The sequence below is a fragment of the Pseudochaenichthys georgianus genome, chromosome 6 (assembly GCF_902827115.2).
Source record: "Pseudochaenichthys georgianus chromosome 6, fPseGeo1.2, whole genome shotgun sequence".
Taxonomy (NCBI): domain Eukaryota; kingdom Metazoa; phylum Chordata; class Actinopteri; order Perciformes; family Channichthyidae; genus Pseudochaenichthys; species Pseudochaenichthys georgianus.
This window is the reverse complement of record NC_047508.1, coordinates 4148675-4164342: the sequence shown is the minus strand read 5'-3', so window position 1 is coordinate 4164342 and position 15668 is coordinate 4148675. Positions and strand designations below refer to the sequence as shown.

Here is a 15668-nt window from a genome sequence, read left to right as displayed (position 1 = left end):
ATCAGCGACGCAATATGCTATATGATGAATCTAAACTTCCAGTAACTGATGTGGGAGCTGTTACAAATCTGCTTAGTTGGTCACTCATTTGAAACCGTAGACTAGAACATCTGGAGAATAGGCAACCAAATGGTACAGGATACAAGATGGGGCAGGACAGGACGGGACAAGACTCAAATGACTTACTTGTCCATGGTTCCAAACAGCCACTTGGGTTCCTTGTTGAAGGGCATTCTCATTACATGAAACTTGGCCATCTTCTCTGCAACTTCTGCTGATATGCTGGGGTCGCTTAACTCACAGGTGTCCAGTTTACGACTCTGTCAACACGATAATATGAATGTAATCTTATTTAAAAGTGCAGGAGGATTGTTGTGGTGCATTATGCAAGATTAAATCTCAAACATTTTAGAGGCAATATTAGAACTGGTAGCAAGCCCCATCGGCCTGGTTGATGAACACGATTAGGCAACGTTCAGTTTACGGATGTTATAAAATCTTGCATGATGTAGCAGAATTTGATTTTAAAGTCTTACAAACCTGTACTGTAAACTGGACCATGGTCTTGACATACATGGACATTGTGCGTTTTGTTCACGAAATTGCTTTAAGTTAAATGGTGAAACCAAGGTCAAAATGATATTCTTTCATTGGATGAATTCATTATGTAACTAATATGTATTCTCCCTGAACATCGATTACTGTTGCATCATTGAGCAATAAACAACACACATGCAAAACATGTTTCATTCATTCCCACGCTTGCTTCCACATGCCTAACCATATCTAAGCTCTCTATCTCAAATCCTAACCCTACACATATCCGCAACCTGTTTTTATACTGAAGATCATCTATAAATGGGCAATATAACTACGGCCAGGTCATCTAAATAACAAAAAAGATGAACACCAAGGCGTATGGGTAGGGATTTTGTAATGCCTTTCAATACCCATTTTTTTTAAATAAAAAAAATAAGCCATGTCAAGAATATTATGAAAGTGAAACACTAAATACTTTTTAGTTCGGCCCTACACATACAACACCGTATAAATAAACAAAATGATGCCTAATTGCCTCAACAAAATGTAATAATTGTATCTATTCCAGAACAAAGGGGTGTTTGTCCACCCCTGTTCAAAAGGTTCCCACAGTGTATAGAGATGAAGCTATGTGTACATGAACAACAACGTGGCGACTTACAGGGACATACTGCTCCAGCCGGCCCTGAGGGAAAATGCCATATAGTTTAGGTCCAAGCTCCCTCTCTGCCAAGATAGCAAACATCACACTCTCCAACACCATGGCCTCCGCCCCCTGAAAACACACAATAAGACACTTATCAGCAACGTTAAAGTCGTGAGAGACACTACCATCAGTGTGGTGGAATGGAAATTAGACAAAGAGCTTTGTTCACCATGTCCTAAACAAAGAGTTAGGGATTACGTCACGAATGAAGCACTTGTCTTGTCACAGTGCTTGGTTCGTGAAAAGGTAAAGTGTATATTTGGACAATTAAGCTTTGTGCATGACCGTTCACATGGTTAGTCTGCATTCAGAATTGAATGGAAATAAGGTGGTGGGGAGAAAGATGGGTTAGTTGTGTCTGCCAGAATATTCCTTAAAGCTTCAAGGAGGCCCACTTAGGCATTACAAAAAAAAAGCTGAAGCAGAGAGTGCAGCCTTGTGATTGTCCCTTTATCTTAGAGACACACACAAGTCACACACCAACACACACAGCCTGGAGCCCAACGGGGGCTCAAGGTTAACTGGGAAACCTTCTCTCATACCAACACAAACACATGCCCTGCAGCCTGGAAGACTAAAGCTGTGTGCTGGCTTCTCACCGACCCCATTCTTATCCACTCCATTGTGTAGGGAAGACAGCAAAGCAGGCTTCTCACCAACTAGGCATGAGGCCATTAGCAGAGGACAGATTTCAACTGTGGGAAAACTGAAACTCCCAAAGGTGAAGTTGTATTTTGGCTTTTCTGGGGCCAATGAAGAGAGAAATAGGTTAATTGATCAAGTTGAGAGAAGTGGGAGTACATTTGAGGAGTGTTATACCAAAGTAAATGATCACTTTTTAGTTCTATTCACACAAAGAATACTAGCTAGTAAGCTATCAAGCATTTAGCTAGCAAAACATTCTGTCATTTGAATTTCAATTCATTGACCATATATTTTGACAAAAGGCCTGCTTAAATCCTTCTACAGATAAGTCTCATTTAGGCTAACTCTAAAAACAGCTCTTCCTCTATAACAAAACATGTAAACAAATGATTGCTGATATAGCTAAGCCTGCTAAAGTATTAGCCTACAGTTAACATTTCTTGGGGGGTCAAACAATGCTAATCAAGTTGCTTTCATGTTATGCGAAGGGCCTTCAGTCTGCATGGCCCGATCATACGGTTGTTCTTTAAGGTTTTCTGGCTGATGCTGCAATCTACTGCATTTAAATGTAAGCATTAATGGCTGCAATAGATGCCAGAATAGCATGTTGCTATCTCAACCCTTTTAAGTGAATAGCCTTAAGACACATTACTGCAGAGAGAGATTTGGAGCTGATCACTGGGGTCCTTGCCAGGGAATGTGCTTCATACTGATTGTCCAGCAGGAAGCCAGCTCAAAGGAAACAATCCCACCTGCTTCCAAGATGACTTATTATTTCTCCAACAAGACTGTGCACCCATACAGAGACGCTACATACTGACATCTCTCTGGATCTCTGTTGTGATGAAGTTAGAGATACACCTCTCTCTGAAGAAAAGGTCAACATTAAATGAAGAGTTCTAATGTATGTTGTTTTCCAAGTAGCAGCGATCAGTGCCAACAGCAGTAGCTGCTGTGTGAGCGCACTGCAGAGCGGCGGGTAATAGCATAGATGACATCTTGTAGTTAGCATCATTTGAAACTTTAATCACACCGCATTATTAGAGAATGTGTGTCAACGCAAGGTTCATCATTAGCCTCTGTGCTAACTGAAGCCTAGGCTACGGGGAAAGGATGCTTCTTTCTTCGTTTCTCTTCTTTGTTCATCAAAAAAAGAAGCTCAAATCCCAGTATTCAAGAAGTTGCTGGAAGCAGTAGCATATAGCAATGACTTGTTCTCTGCGACTGCACGTTCATATTCCATAAATCAACGAGGTGATTAAGACGAACAAACGAGAATTCTCTAACATGGTCCGTCCAAGGTTATTAATAGCATACGTTTTATTCAGTATAGATCCCAGCGCGATTAATATTCATCCTGACAGACAGGCTGCCAGACAACAAGCCATCTGCCAGTCCGTGTCAAATAGAGCGCAGACTTATCAGGTGTATCATTTCTCTGACAATATGTTGTGAGTCAGTGAGGATCTTTTCAGGTAGTGTGGTTGTAGCGACCCAGATCTGCAGCATCTAGTGTACGGACAAAGCCCCCGTGTTTACAGAGCTTTAGTTGGCCTTACAAGTCAGTGTGCTCCTGTAAACGTAGCCTCAGGGATTAAGACAAATGGGCCACAGCAAAAGCCATAGACGACACAATGCCTGGGAATTTGGAGTGATGATCAAAGCTACTGTGAGACTGCATTGATATTAAAAAAACAGGTTTAATATAATTATTTATAATAAATGAATTAAAGATTTAAATGACAACCTACCAATGTGATAAGTATGCTCAAAAACAAGATATGTTCCTCATGATCTCAACCAGCACACTTCAAAACAAGGACAAAAGTACCGGACTCTCATGGGACATGACTTGAGAAATGAGTGTGTAAAGTAGGTATTGCACTTTATCGTCATTTGGAGCCAGAGTCGGCACAGCATTGATCAGGGGGCGGAGCCACTGTATTGAAACCCCGCCCACAGGCTCTGAGCGTGAGCAGAGCGAGGCGAAAGCTTGTTAACATGAGATAACCACATCAGTCAATCATCAACACTGAAATGATACACTAGAAACACTGGAACATTCTTTATCGTGATGAGACAGAAACAATGTATGGGAAAAATGCATTTGACATTGACCTAGTTCTTTTTGTGTTGTCTATGTTCCGTGGACTTATATTATTAATATTATGTCGTCCATCTTCATTCACAGTCTATCTTTGGTATGACCACATAGTAAGTGAGAAGTGAGAAGTGCTTCATTCAAACGTCTGAATGCACAAGGCCGTTCACCTTGCTGTTTGGAGGCTGCAACACCTTGCCTGGCCTCTAGCAACTTCGGTTTCATTTCCTCTGACCTATTTTAAATGTCACGTTTGTTTTTGCTGCGTTTAATTTGAATGGATTTCCCCAGACAGGTCTTCCATCGGTTAAAAGTTAATTATCAACATTAGATTTCAAGCCAAGCTCCATGTACTGACAAGAATTTCAACATCCCTAAAAAGCACCTCGGTCACACCATTTCCTGTTTTCTGACAGGAAACAGAAATTTCCTCTACTAAAGCTAAATGCACTTTTTGAATGAATACATGGAGAGGTACCAGTGGCCCCATGGCACTGCTCACGTAGGTATATTTGATAACTTCATTTTAATTGGAGGTACCGATCTTACTGTGGGTTTTGAATGTCCTCTCTGGAAATGTGATTACATTGAATCTGAATTGTTAGACTGGTCCCATATCAGTGTCTCTGAGATAGTTAGCATCTGGCCTTGGAGTGATACAGCAGGTGCATTGTGCTGCCCACAGCTGCTGCCTTAACCTCAATACTTATCTGCTCTATGCTCTAAGTCAATAAACATGTGAGGATAGATTATTTAATACAGACTGAACTGAGATGAACCCAGGTGACACTGATATTTAAATGTATAAACCATCTGTATATCTTTGGGTTGATGAGGGTTCTGCATTAGCCCTGTGCTAACTGAAGGCTGGATTAGAAGGGAGGCAGGCTAACAGTATAACAGGCTGATGACCTCATCACATGACGGGGAGCTGTGATGCAGCCGCAGTCGAAGGGTCAAGGGTCCTCATGACGTGACACGGTGAAGGAATTTCTAGGTCACTGGAAATGAGGCGTGTCAGTTCTTCTTTTATGGATATCTATTAGTTACATTTACCCTCGTCACCTGCTGTGGGTCTTGTAGGGATAATGTGTGGAATTTTTTTAACACAGCAATAAAGGCTGTTATCTCAAAACTCATACCTTGAACTGGAATTATCCTTTAAGTACATCCGACAAAACGTTCCAGTTTAATTCCTATCTATATTCTAAAGGTTATTACGTAGGCGTTGCTTATTATCATTTACAGTCTGATTGTGTCTCAGTTTAAAAAGGTCCCATGTCATGCTTTTCCGGTTCTGACCCGTCCCCTTGTGTTATGAAGCTTGTTCTGCATGTAAACGGTCTGCAGTCACAAACCGTCAGAGTGCACCCTGTAGCGAGTAAAACTCTAACACAGAGAAGACCTGTCTGTGCTGCCCCAGAACGCCTCGTTGGAGATTTCTCTTTTTCCATGTTTGCTTCCTGGGTTCTGTGACGTGTGAACTCCCAAATCAACAACAAATGACCGGATTGGCCCAAATGGACCAATCCGCAGAGCAGCTCACACACCAGGACCCCTTGGCTAGCTATCAGGGAGTCCCCATTGACTTGCATGGAGCTCCCTGGTTGGTAACAGACGAGTTGGGATGGCAGAGAAATGCTCTCCTCAGACCCATTGACTCACAGCGTTATAAACCTTTTTCTTTCTCAATATCAAGACACACTTATTGCTTTTACTTCGGCTGTGAGTGTTTGTGTGCTCAGGATGAGTTTCGCTTGTTCTCGCTGTATGGCCGACCCGGAAGGCAGTCCGCTCCTCGCAGCAACGAGCCTCGCAACGTCCCGACCAATCAGAGCACACTGGGCTCACAGCGAGGGGGGGGGGGGCAGGAGCTCCAACAAGCCGTGTAGGACAGAGAGTGAACACACAGACTACACAGAGATGCTGTGAGAAACCAATGTGAGTTTGGAACATTGCACAGTATAAATGTATTCTAGTCGACCTCATCAATGGAAATATGATCAGTAGAAATGGCCGTGACATGGGACCTTTAATCCTGAAGATGGTGACAAATAATGTCTTATAACTATTTTCCGATTCACAGAGAGGAATATCCCAAATTATTTTTGTAAAAACCTTTGACTATAATGTCAAGAAAGTGAAACATCTGCGCATATTTGAGGAAAAAATGTCAGAATACATGCTTTACTGTTTTTATTGTTGATTTCATGATGATATCTAGTAGTTAAAATGTGTCCACTATTCACCTGTAGCATCTCCTATTAAGGAGGAAGTTGGATTTGCCAACTCTTTCCCATTCAAAGTTGCTACTGTAGCAGCATTAGCTCTAAGAGTCGCTAGGTTGGCCATCCAATCATTTTCATTCAATCCATTGCAGTACAAATACAGGTGTATTGATGTTGCCAGGATGTAAAAAGAATTGCAACAAATATAACAAAAAAAATGGGAGGCAATCAGTTACTTTAGCGTGTTCGAAGTTCCAAACCTCTCATGGATACAAAGGCTCAGCCTTCTCAGTAGTGGTGGAATGTAACTATTATAGATACTATAGGACATTTACCCAAGTACTTTACTTTTTTCTCACACCTCACTACATTTTGAAGTCAAATATTGTACTTTGTACTACATTTATTTAACACTCATAGTTACTAGCTACTTCTTACATATAAAACATAACATGTTTGATGTGATACCGGTACTGTACACCTAATCGACCCAGTATTTTAAAAAGTACCTGCAATTGACCAAATACAACATTAAATGTTCTTACATGTACTTGTAAGCAATACAAACTGAATAATATAATATTATTGTATAATATAATACTTTGAAAAGAGCCATTGTGCATAATACTTTAAGTACATTGTTATTCTATACTCCTCCTGAACTAACATTTTTGAATTCATGACTTTAATGGAGTATTTTTGGACCACAGTATTTCTACTTTTACTGAAGTAAAGGATATCCTTCTCGCATCAAATCCAACCTAAACACCTGCTGCCCAAAGCCCGGCCAACAAAGAGGTTCACGTGAGTGGAAAGTAAAACTTAGGGAAGGAGAAAGAAACATTTCCACACATCACCAGGGGAACATGGGCAGGTGGGGAGTGTGCTGACAGGATGGCAAGCACTCTGGTCGGAGGAGCAGTGTATGGTGGCACCATCAACAGGTACTTACTTGGAAGAGATTTTCTTTGTTTGACTGTCGGGAATCCCCTTTATTACAGGACATCTATCAACAGAAGAAAGAGGAAAGAACCATCCATGAATACATGTAAAGCTGTCCACGAGTGTCAACATCCAAACCTAGAGAGGCCTGCAGTGCAGACAGTCCGAGTTCAAACACACATCAAGTCTTTAGGACATGATGGTGCAGCGGATAGGTCAGAATAATCTCTGGCTCCCTAAATCAGAACCAACCAGAACACTTTATTCATTCCGATTCTGAATACCTGCTTACTAAACAGACCAACAAGATGGAGATCAGCGGAGGATGAAACCACGTTCTACCACCCGCTGCTGGATGAGTGGGTTAAAGCTAAAGAGGCTAAACATACACATGTATTTGTTGAATCGTTCAACATGCTATTAAAATATCTTCATTGCTGAGAAACGCAGACTCTAGTGCAGTTAGGCTTTGTTCAATCATTAGTAGCTGTGCACTCTCACACAGTCATAAGAGTCCTTCATCCCATTAGCTTTTTGATTAGACATGACTAATTCCTGAGAGGCGGTTCTGTCCTGCTGGAGATGGCTGCCGTTACCTTGGTGAAGGACACCGTGCTTCAGCTCGCTCGGACATCCCAGCAATAAAAGCTGCAGTTCACTTTTATTGCACAGCCTTTTAACCTAATGCAGGTACCATAGAGCAACTACTAAGGCTGAGAAAGCAGCACTTTGTCTGGTCTCTTTTGTATGTATCTCAGCGGGGCTTAAACAAACAGCATGTTCTGAGGACACGTGCAGGTTCTTCAACTCTCGTCAATGCACTGGACTAGTTTGTGGGTGGTTCTGTTACTCTTAGCAATGTTGGGGTCTTGAACCCTGCACACACCAGACATATCATCTGAGGCGCTATCTCCAAAAGAGATGCACTATCCGTCTGTGCAAACTGTGAAGGAACAACAGGCCAAACTGCACTCTTTATATTTTCTGGTGAGCATGCTGCAAATGTAGCGATTGTCCTCAGGCTCCTGTTTTAGGTAGTTTATACTTCTTGAATCACAAGGCAGGGGCTTAGAGAAGGAGAAGGACAGACAGGAGAGATGTTTCAGCCCTTTTGTTTCCCCTCCATACTGTGTGTTCCTGGCACTGCCAGCCACGGTGGTGCTACATGAGTGTGTGTTACGTCTTTGTATTAGGCTGAGATTTCAGTGATCTCATACTGTACCGTGTTTTGTGGTGGGTTCACATTGGGAACAAGAGTGCCCAAGGCACGCTCCTTTGGGAAGCCTACGGCAAAGAACACATGCATGTACAGCCATGGGGGTACATCATTATGTACAACAATGGCTAACACGCACACACACCAACAATGGCTAACACGCACACACATAAGCATTTCACACACACACACACACACCTCTGGAGGTGGCACTGTCAAATCACATGGTTCTAAGTATTATCTTTGTTTTCTCTGATCATTAACTCAAACTTTGACCCCACTTAATGAGTCATATCTGTGTCAAGTCAAACATTCTTACAACGAATTTAAAAAACAAACAGCGTATGATTTTACTTTTGTGTGCAGTATCAACACTCATCCTCATTCAGAGCAGTAAACATTTAGACTGATAACTCCACAACACCTCAGCAGACTAGTTTCTAAGATACAACACATCATTGTGAAGGGTTTGGCTTACTTGTACCTCCCTGTGTGCACAGTAAAACAACAGGCTTTGTCAAAGACAGTGATAAGAGATGTGTTTCCCACCTGCAGGATGGCCCCATAGAGGCGCAGCAGGACACTCCGCGGCTCATCCCCGACAGAGAGCTGGCTGTCGGGGAGGCTGCACAGGAAGAGCTTGTTGCTCAGACCACCCCTGCAGGACAGACGGGAATATGATTATTCATTGCAGGTAGGTAAGGCGTCCAATGGATGTTTGAAAGATGCATCTTCTCATTTTTATACTCCTAAAATAAGCCTAATAAGATTTTTATTTTATTTTTTACTTCATTCTAAAATGGAGCCACTTTCACCAAATCCAATTTTCCCCTGGATAAATAGCATATTCTAATTCTGATTGATTATACAGTTTAAGAAAAAGGATACCAATTGTATTTAAATAGCCATACATCACAAGTTACCCATGGGTCTCGGGTACAGCATATGACACCATAACCCCCTGCAGCACACAAGAAAAAATCCCAAGAAATCCCAAAGACTGTCGAAAAAGTTTTTAACAGAACCTGGGCTATGGGCTTAGATTTGTCCCGTAAATATTGGTGTGAACATAAAAATAATTTGTGTGTAAATATGTGATTTCTAAATGTAAAACACCATCCACAAATGCATTAAAAAGATTTTCAAACTCACAAATAAATTTGCGAATGTAAAACGGATCTTCAAATACGCTAAATGTTTAAAGTTTGTCTCAAAACTCTGTGTGTGTAAAAAGACATCCACAAGCAGAGATTTGAGATCCACAAGCACATTTTTGGTTGACAAATACAAAAAGGGATTCCCAAATGCCTGATCGAAAGTTGTCAATGTTACAGAGATATTCACAAATTCCTTTTGTTAATTAATTATAGTATTCACAGATCTTTTTTTTTTATCTGTGAAAATATGCGTATTGTAAATTGCGTATTTGCAGATCCGTTTTACATTTGCAAATGTATTTGTGAGTTTGCAAATCTATTAAATGCATTTGTGGATGGTGTTTTACATTTCCAAATCACATATTTACACAAATAATTGTTATGTTCACACAAATATGTATGAGACAAATCTAAGCCCATACTGGTCCGATGTAGAAAACGTGTAGAACTACAATCGCAATTACCTAGTTCAATTAATGCCTATTAAAACTCAGCATAAAGTGATTATATGGTACAACATACACGTTTATGGGGCTTAAAACAGCAGCTTAAGAAAAAAAAGGAAACAATGATTGGCCACCCAGTGTTTCCCAACACCATTTGAAAAAGGGGAAGTCCAGCTTAGGGCAGAAATAACTTTGAACTATGCTATGACATGAATTAACTGGTACAATTCCAGTTAGAAAGCAAACATATAATTGCACATTTCTATATACCCTAACTCTTTCTAAATCTGCCCAGCCCTCCACTCTAAAATATATTATAATGCAGATTGTCATATACAAAATTGCATTTTGTATATTTATATTTGGTGTTAATAATTGTCTTTTTTAACGTTAAATAGCTTTTTTATTTTTAAAATAGTTATATTTTTGACCTTATCTTAGAAGTCATTTCCCCATGTTGTTTGTGTTTGCACCACCATACACCAAGGCATTTCCTTGTATGTGTAAACGTAAACTGGATACCGAAAGGGATTCCATTGTCATCGTTTCCTGTGTAGCAGCTAAGGATCACATCACTGCACAAATGTATTATTCAGCCTCTAACGGTGAGACTGTGTAATCACTCCAACCAAATGGGCCTATTTTCACCAAACAAGCGCGTGCACACTATACCGTATGATGGTGATGTGAAAGTGTTCCTCGGCAAGGCTCTTCCAGGCTCCATGGAGGAACTCCCGGCACCACAGATAAGCCTTGCGGCGGGTCTCCAAGTCGGGCAGCTCGAGCTGAACGAGCGCCTTGCAGTCCCCCTCGGTGTCGCCCTGAACCTGCAGGGCGTTTTCGGTCACCAGCAGACCCAGCGACAAGGAGGGGGAAGAAGATACTCCGTTGATAAATTTAGTTTTCATACTGCTTTTTAGTAATAAAACGCAAATTCTGACCCCCTCTGAGCGACTAAGCTGCTCGTTATCCTCTGGCTGGTGTCGCAGGGGGATTTATTTCCGTTATCCGCAACAATTATTTTCTCTCTGTGAATGTATAAAGGACAGAGGGTTGTAGTTTTCCTTATTTTTCGTTGTAAAAATGCGAAGCTCTGTGGAGAGGTCTGATAAACAGTCTGCAGCAGGCTCCGTTTCTGGCAATGTATGAATAAAGTGTGCGGGACGTGCTGATGTAAAGGAAGAGTACGCAGGGCGGGGTCACATGACGCGTAGGGGGCATACTCTTCCCTCATTGGTCGGCTCGGAAACGTCCCCGAGGCACCAAAACAAACCATATAGTGACTTCAGGGACTATCAACAGACCGATTCAGATTCTAAACACTGCAGCAGAGGGGTACACGGATCTTCTTCTTGAACCAGCTCCTTGAAGTACCAGAGTGTAGGAATACTCTCTAAAAAGTCCTGCATTAAACAATGTTACTCAAGTAAAAGTAGACAAGTATTAGCATCAAAATGTACTTAAATTATCTAAATTAAAAGTAGCCAGTGTGCAGTTTGGTCCATTTCAGAATAATATATATGATATGTTTTATAATGATTGATGATTAAAGTGTTCTGGTGAAGGTGCAGCTAGTCTGAAGTACTTTGTATACTGCAGGGTAGCTTTTGAGTTTACTCCAGGTGGAACTAAAGTCTGATTTAACACTTGATTAGTGTGAATGCTGTTCAACAGCTTTCACACTATTGTTCTTCAAATCTTTATTAGTGCAAATTATGTTCAACAGCCTTCAACTATATGACTTCTTCTTCTATACTTATTTCAGTTCTTCCGTACGTTTTTTGGCTGCAATAACTTCAGCATACTTTCAGTTCCAGAAACCATTCAGACAGTGGCGGCTGGTGCATTTTTCTCCAGGGGGGGCTCTACCAAAATGTAAGCAAACATATACACAAACTCAAACATCTGTCATATTGCAACGCAGGGCTAGCTCAAAGGCACACAGCACTTGATACAGTCTATTATTTGAGTGCCTGTTTTTGTCATCCTCCTTATTATGCTTACTGATCCCTATCCTGTAGCCTTCATTGGACAGCAGTGTTTACTTTCCTAAACATGGCTAGTCGCATAGCATCATCCATGTGGACACTAGTTTATTCATGGTTTTTTCTGATATGTGCTTTAAGTCACTCATACCTGTCTGGATCCATGCTGGGTCTGGTCCATAGACTGGTCTGATCCTGACGTTTGAAAAGGGAGGCAGGGGAAGCTAATATAGCACTGGTGTTGCTACAGGTAGTTAGCCTTCTTGCTAAACCAGCTCCTTGAAAAAGAGCACATATACTGCCTTCCTCTGTCCTTAACTCCTGCCTATGTCAGGCTGATCCGGTCCGAGCTCTTTTACGGCCCGTTCACACGGCGGCGTGCGTTGAAGCTTGCCGGTGGGCGTGTCTGAAACTCGACCAACAACCAATCACATGAATCTCCCGCCCCTGACACACAAGCAGCGGTTTGATTGGCTAAAGCTTGTACTGGCATATGATTCGATTGGCTGACGCTCCTGCCGAGGCTTCAAAAGTTGAACATTGCTCAACTTTTCCCGCGAGCCATGCCAGCAAAGCTCTGCGTCGCTTCCCACAATGCAGTTCGGCAAAAAGTGACATCACCCCATTCAAAGTGAATGGTGAAGCTTTCAACGCACGCCACTGTGTGGACGGGCCGTAACTCTCAGCTTTCCCTCCAGTGTCCTCCTCTCAAAGGGTGTTTCTTTAAGTGATTGAACATCATGTTCCTTCTCCATATTCGCTATCTAGTTTTGTTTACACTCCGTCTCCGTCTAACTATCTCACTCAAACGTCAATCACTCACTCTGGCGCTCCTGCTGCCCCCTAGTTGTTGGCGGTGTCAACAGCTGCTTTGGGCGCAGTTTGGTGCGCCCCGAGCTGCTCCTATCTGTTGCATTGAAGAGGTGCGGACTGCACATGCACCACTTATAACGAGAGTCAATAGAGTGGTGCAGGATGACGTATTTACCCGAAAGTAAATGGGTCTCCTCGACAAAAAAGCAATGGGACTTCCCCATAGGATTTTGGAAAATAGCTCGAAATAAGGTCTGTGGAAAACGAACCTGTTAGATAAATGCACGTTTTGTTCAGCCGGATAATATCCACATGTCTACCCTACTTTTATAATTTACAAATCATAAATATAATCACCAGAAGCAAAATGCGAACGTTATGCTATAAACATTTCAGACACGTAAACTCTTCAAAAATCACCAGTGGGGTCACTGCAAGGCAAGTTTATTTATATAGCACCTTTCAACACAAGGAGATTCAAAGTGCTTTACAAAAAATGAAAGACATTAAGAAAATGGCATTTAAAATCAGTCATTAAAAAGAAAAGCTAATAAAATAAACATTAAAAGAAAAAGTACATGGATAAAAGTTACAGTGCAGTCTAAGATATGAATAATTCAATTAAAAGCAGCGACAAAAAGAAAAGTCTTCAGCCTGGATTTAAAAGTAGTCAGAGTTGCAGCGGACCTGCAGGTTTCTGGGAGTTTGTTCCAGATGTTTGGAGCATAATAACTGAACGCTGCTTCTCCATGTTTAGTTCTGACTCTGGGGACAGAAAGCTGACCAGTCCCTGAAGACCTGAGAGATCTGGATGGTTCATAGTTTAGCAGGAGGTCAGTAATGTATTTTGGGCCCAAACCATTCAGTGCTTTATAAACCAGCAGCAGTATTTTGAAATCTATTCTCTGACACACAGGAAGCCAGTGTAAAGACTTCAGAACAGGAGTGATGTGATCCACTTTCTTAGTGTTAGTGAGGACTCGAGCAGCGGCGTTCTGAATCAGCTGCAGCTTTCCAATAGATGTTTTAGTGAGACCTGTGAAGACACCATTGCAGTAGTCGAGTCTACTGAAGATAAAAACATGGACACGTTTTTCCAAATCCTGCTGTGACATTAGTCTTTTAGTCCTAGAAATATTATTTAGGTGATAGTAGGCTGATTTAGTAATTGTTTTAATGTGTCATATTGCTGATGTATTTAATGTCGTAAAACAACACATGATTCTGAAAGTTTCAGGAAAAAAGTTTCACTCTCTTTTTGTACTGATCCATTTATATAAAAACCTGTCTGAAGATGAGCTGATTAGATTTTGGCCACTTTATGATGTCATAACGATTTGTTGGCTTGTGTAACCATTAGCCAATCACCAACCAAGGTAACCCCCCTCCCCCACACCTTATCACCTGAATCTCCTCCTAGAGCAGGGGCTTCCAAAGTGGGGGTCGACCATAATCTCATTATCAATATGTGCACATTTAAATACTTTCATTCCCTAGTGGCTGTAATATGTTACAGCATTACTACGTCTAAAACTGTTCCAATACAAATATTTCGTATATCAATATTGTAATAGATGTAATATAGTGATTGTTACAATACAAATCTGAATAATATCATGTTTTGTTTGAAATAATTCATTTTTGAGCAGTCGCATGTTGTGACGTGTGTGTGTGACGTATGAGGTTAAGGACGCAAGTTCCCTCGCTTTTTAGGCGGCGATTTTTAAAACGTCCAATTTCTAGGACATTTAAGGCGTCCACTTCTGCACTAAGTAGGACACTGGTTAATAATATTGCAGCGTGTTCAAGTAACCAAGGGATATAGTAAATAAGTATAAGATGTGCAAAGTTATGAAAAGTTTTACAGTTGTAATGCACTGTTGTTGGGGGGAAAGACCGCCCCTTCCATATGAGTGTGTGTGTACGGCGGGCATGAGGCGTGCATGACAGGACGAGTTGTGTTTGTATGTGGAAAAGTCATACTCAGTGCGGTGAACGTTGGCTTTATTGCTACTGTATCCGTAGCACCCCACGCAATAGTTGGGACTGTGTACTGACGTCAGTAAGAAAGGTTTGCCCCCCCAAGCGCAAATGTCAAACTCTGCCATTCCCTAAAATATCCATTTTCGCCATGTTTTTAGGTATACAATGTTGTATAATTCAGGCTATGAATGATATATGAACAAACCCTTCAGTAAAAGCCTTCATAATATTGATAGGAATATAACTGGAAGGTTTGGTGTATGTACGTGCTACTGAAGTGGACATTTCTCACTCAGAAAAGGAGAAAAAACTCATTTTGAGAAAACGACCTTTAAAGATTGCAGTGAGGCGCTAGCTAAACCCTCCTGTTCTTTGGATGACAGCTTGCGCATCGATGCACTCCGTGAAGGTATTTCATGTTCGGGGTCATTTGTTTTTGGTCTAACATTGCTTAGTGCATGTGACAATTGTTGTCGTCTTCTCTGTGAACGTTTTTATCGATGTTCTTTTGCCATTTTGAGATTAAAATGTCCAGCGAAAGCTAAACCAAGAAGTGTTTTAGCACACCACGTGACGCATCTGAACGAATCACGTTGTCAGAAATTGGCACCAGCCAATGAGATTTCGTTTTTTGGTTTAAGACCCCTTTGTACTTTCACCATTGGTTGCTGATACAAAGGGAATTACCATATTTGGATCCGATGAGATTGTGCAGGAGAGACACAGATTTCGAACAATACCTTTGATTACATGGTGCAAACAGCGGTCGCTGTACTTTATGTTACGTTAGAAAGTTAACTTTTGGTAAATTTAGAAGAAACCTAGACGCAAATAGACAAACTATAGTAAAAATAAACATCTAAATGTGTATTTTGTAAATGTTCCTTCCAAAAGCCTGAAAGAAAA

General features: G+C 41.2%; 1 protein-coding gene across 2 annotated transcripts in view; it reads right to left on the bottom strand.

The window, feature by feature from the left end:
- Positions 1 to 11135, bottom strand: part of chka (choline kinase alpha) — a 54612-nt gene extending 43477 nt beyond the window's left edge. The window contains exons 1-5 of one of the 2 annotated variants that reach the window (XM_034086071.2): positions 10654 to 11135; positions 8928 to 9036; positions 7173 to 7226; positions 1202 to 1315; positions 187 to 320 (exon numbers count right to left, since the gene is read on the bottom strand). In XM_034086071.2, the coding sequence (XP_033941962.1) occupies positions 187 to 320; positions 1202 to 1315; positions 7173 to 7226; positions 8928 to 9036; positions 10654 to 10889 (647 nt within the window). In that variant the 5' untranslated portion in view covers positions 10890 to 11135. Of the gene's footprint in view, positions 1 to 186; positions 321 to 1201; positions 1316 to 7172; positions 7227 to 8384; positions 8840 to 8927; positions 9037 to 10653 lie in introns of those variants that run through there. The other variant, XM_034086072.2, reaches the window with a different exon arrangement.
- Between the last annotated feature and the right edge of the window lie 4533 nt (positions 11136 to 15668).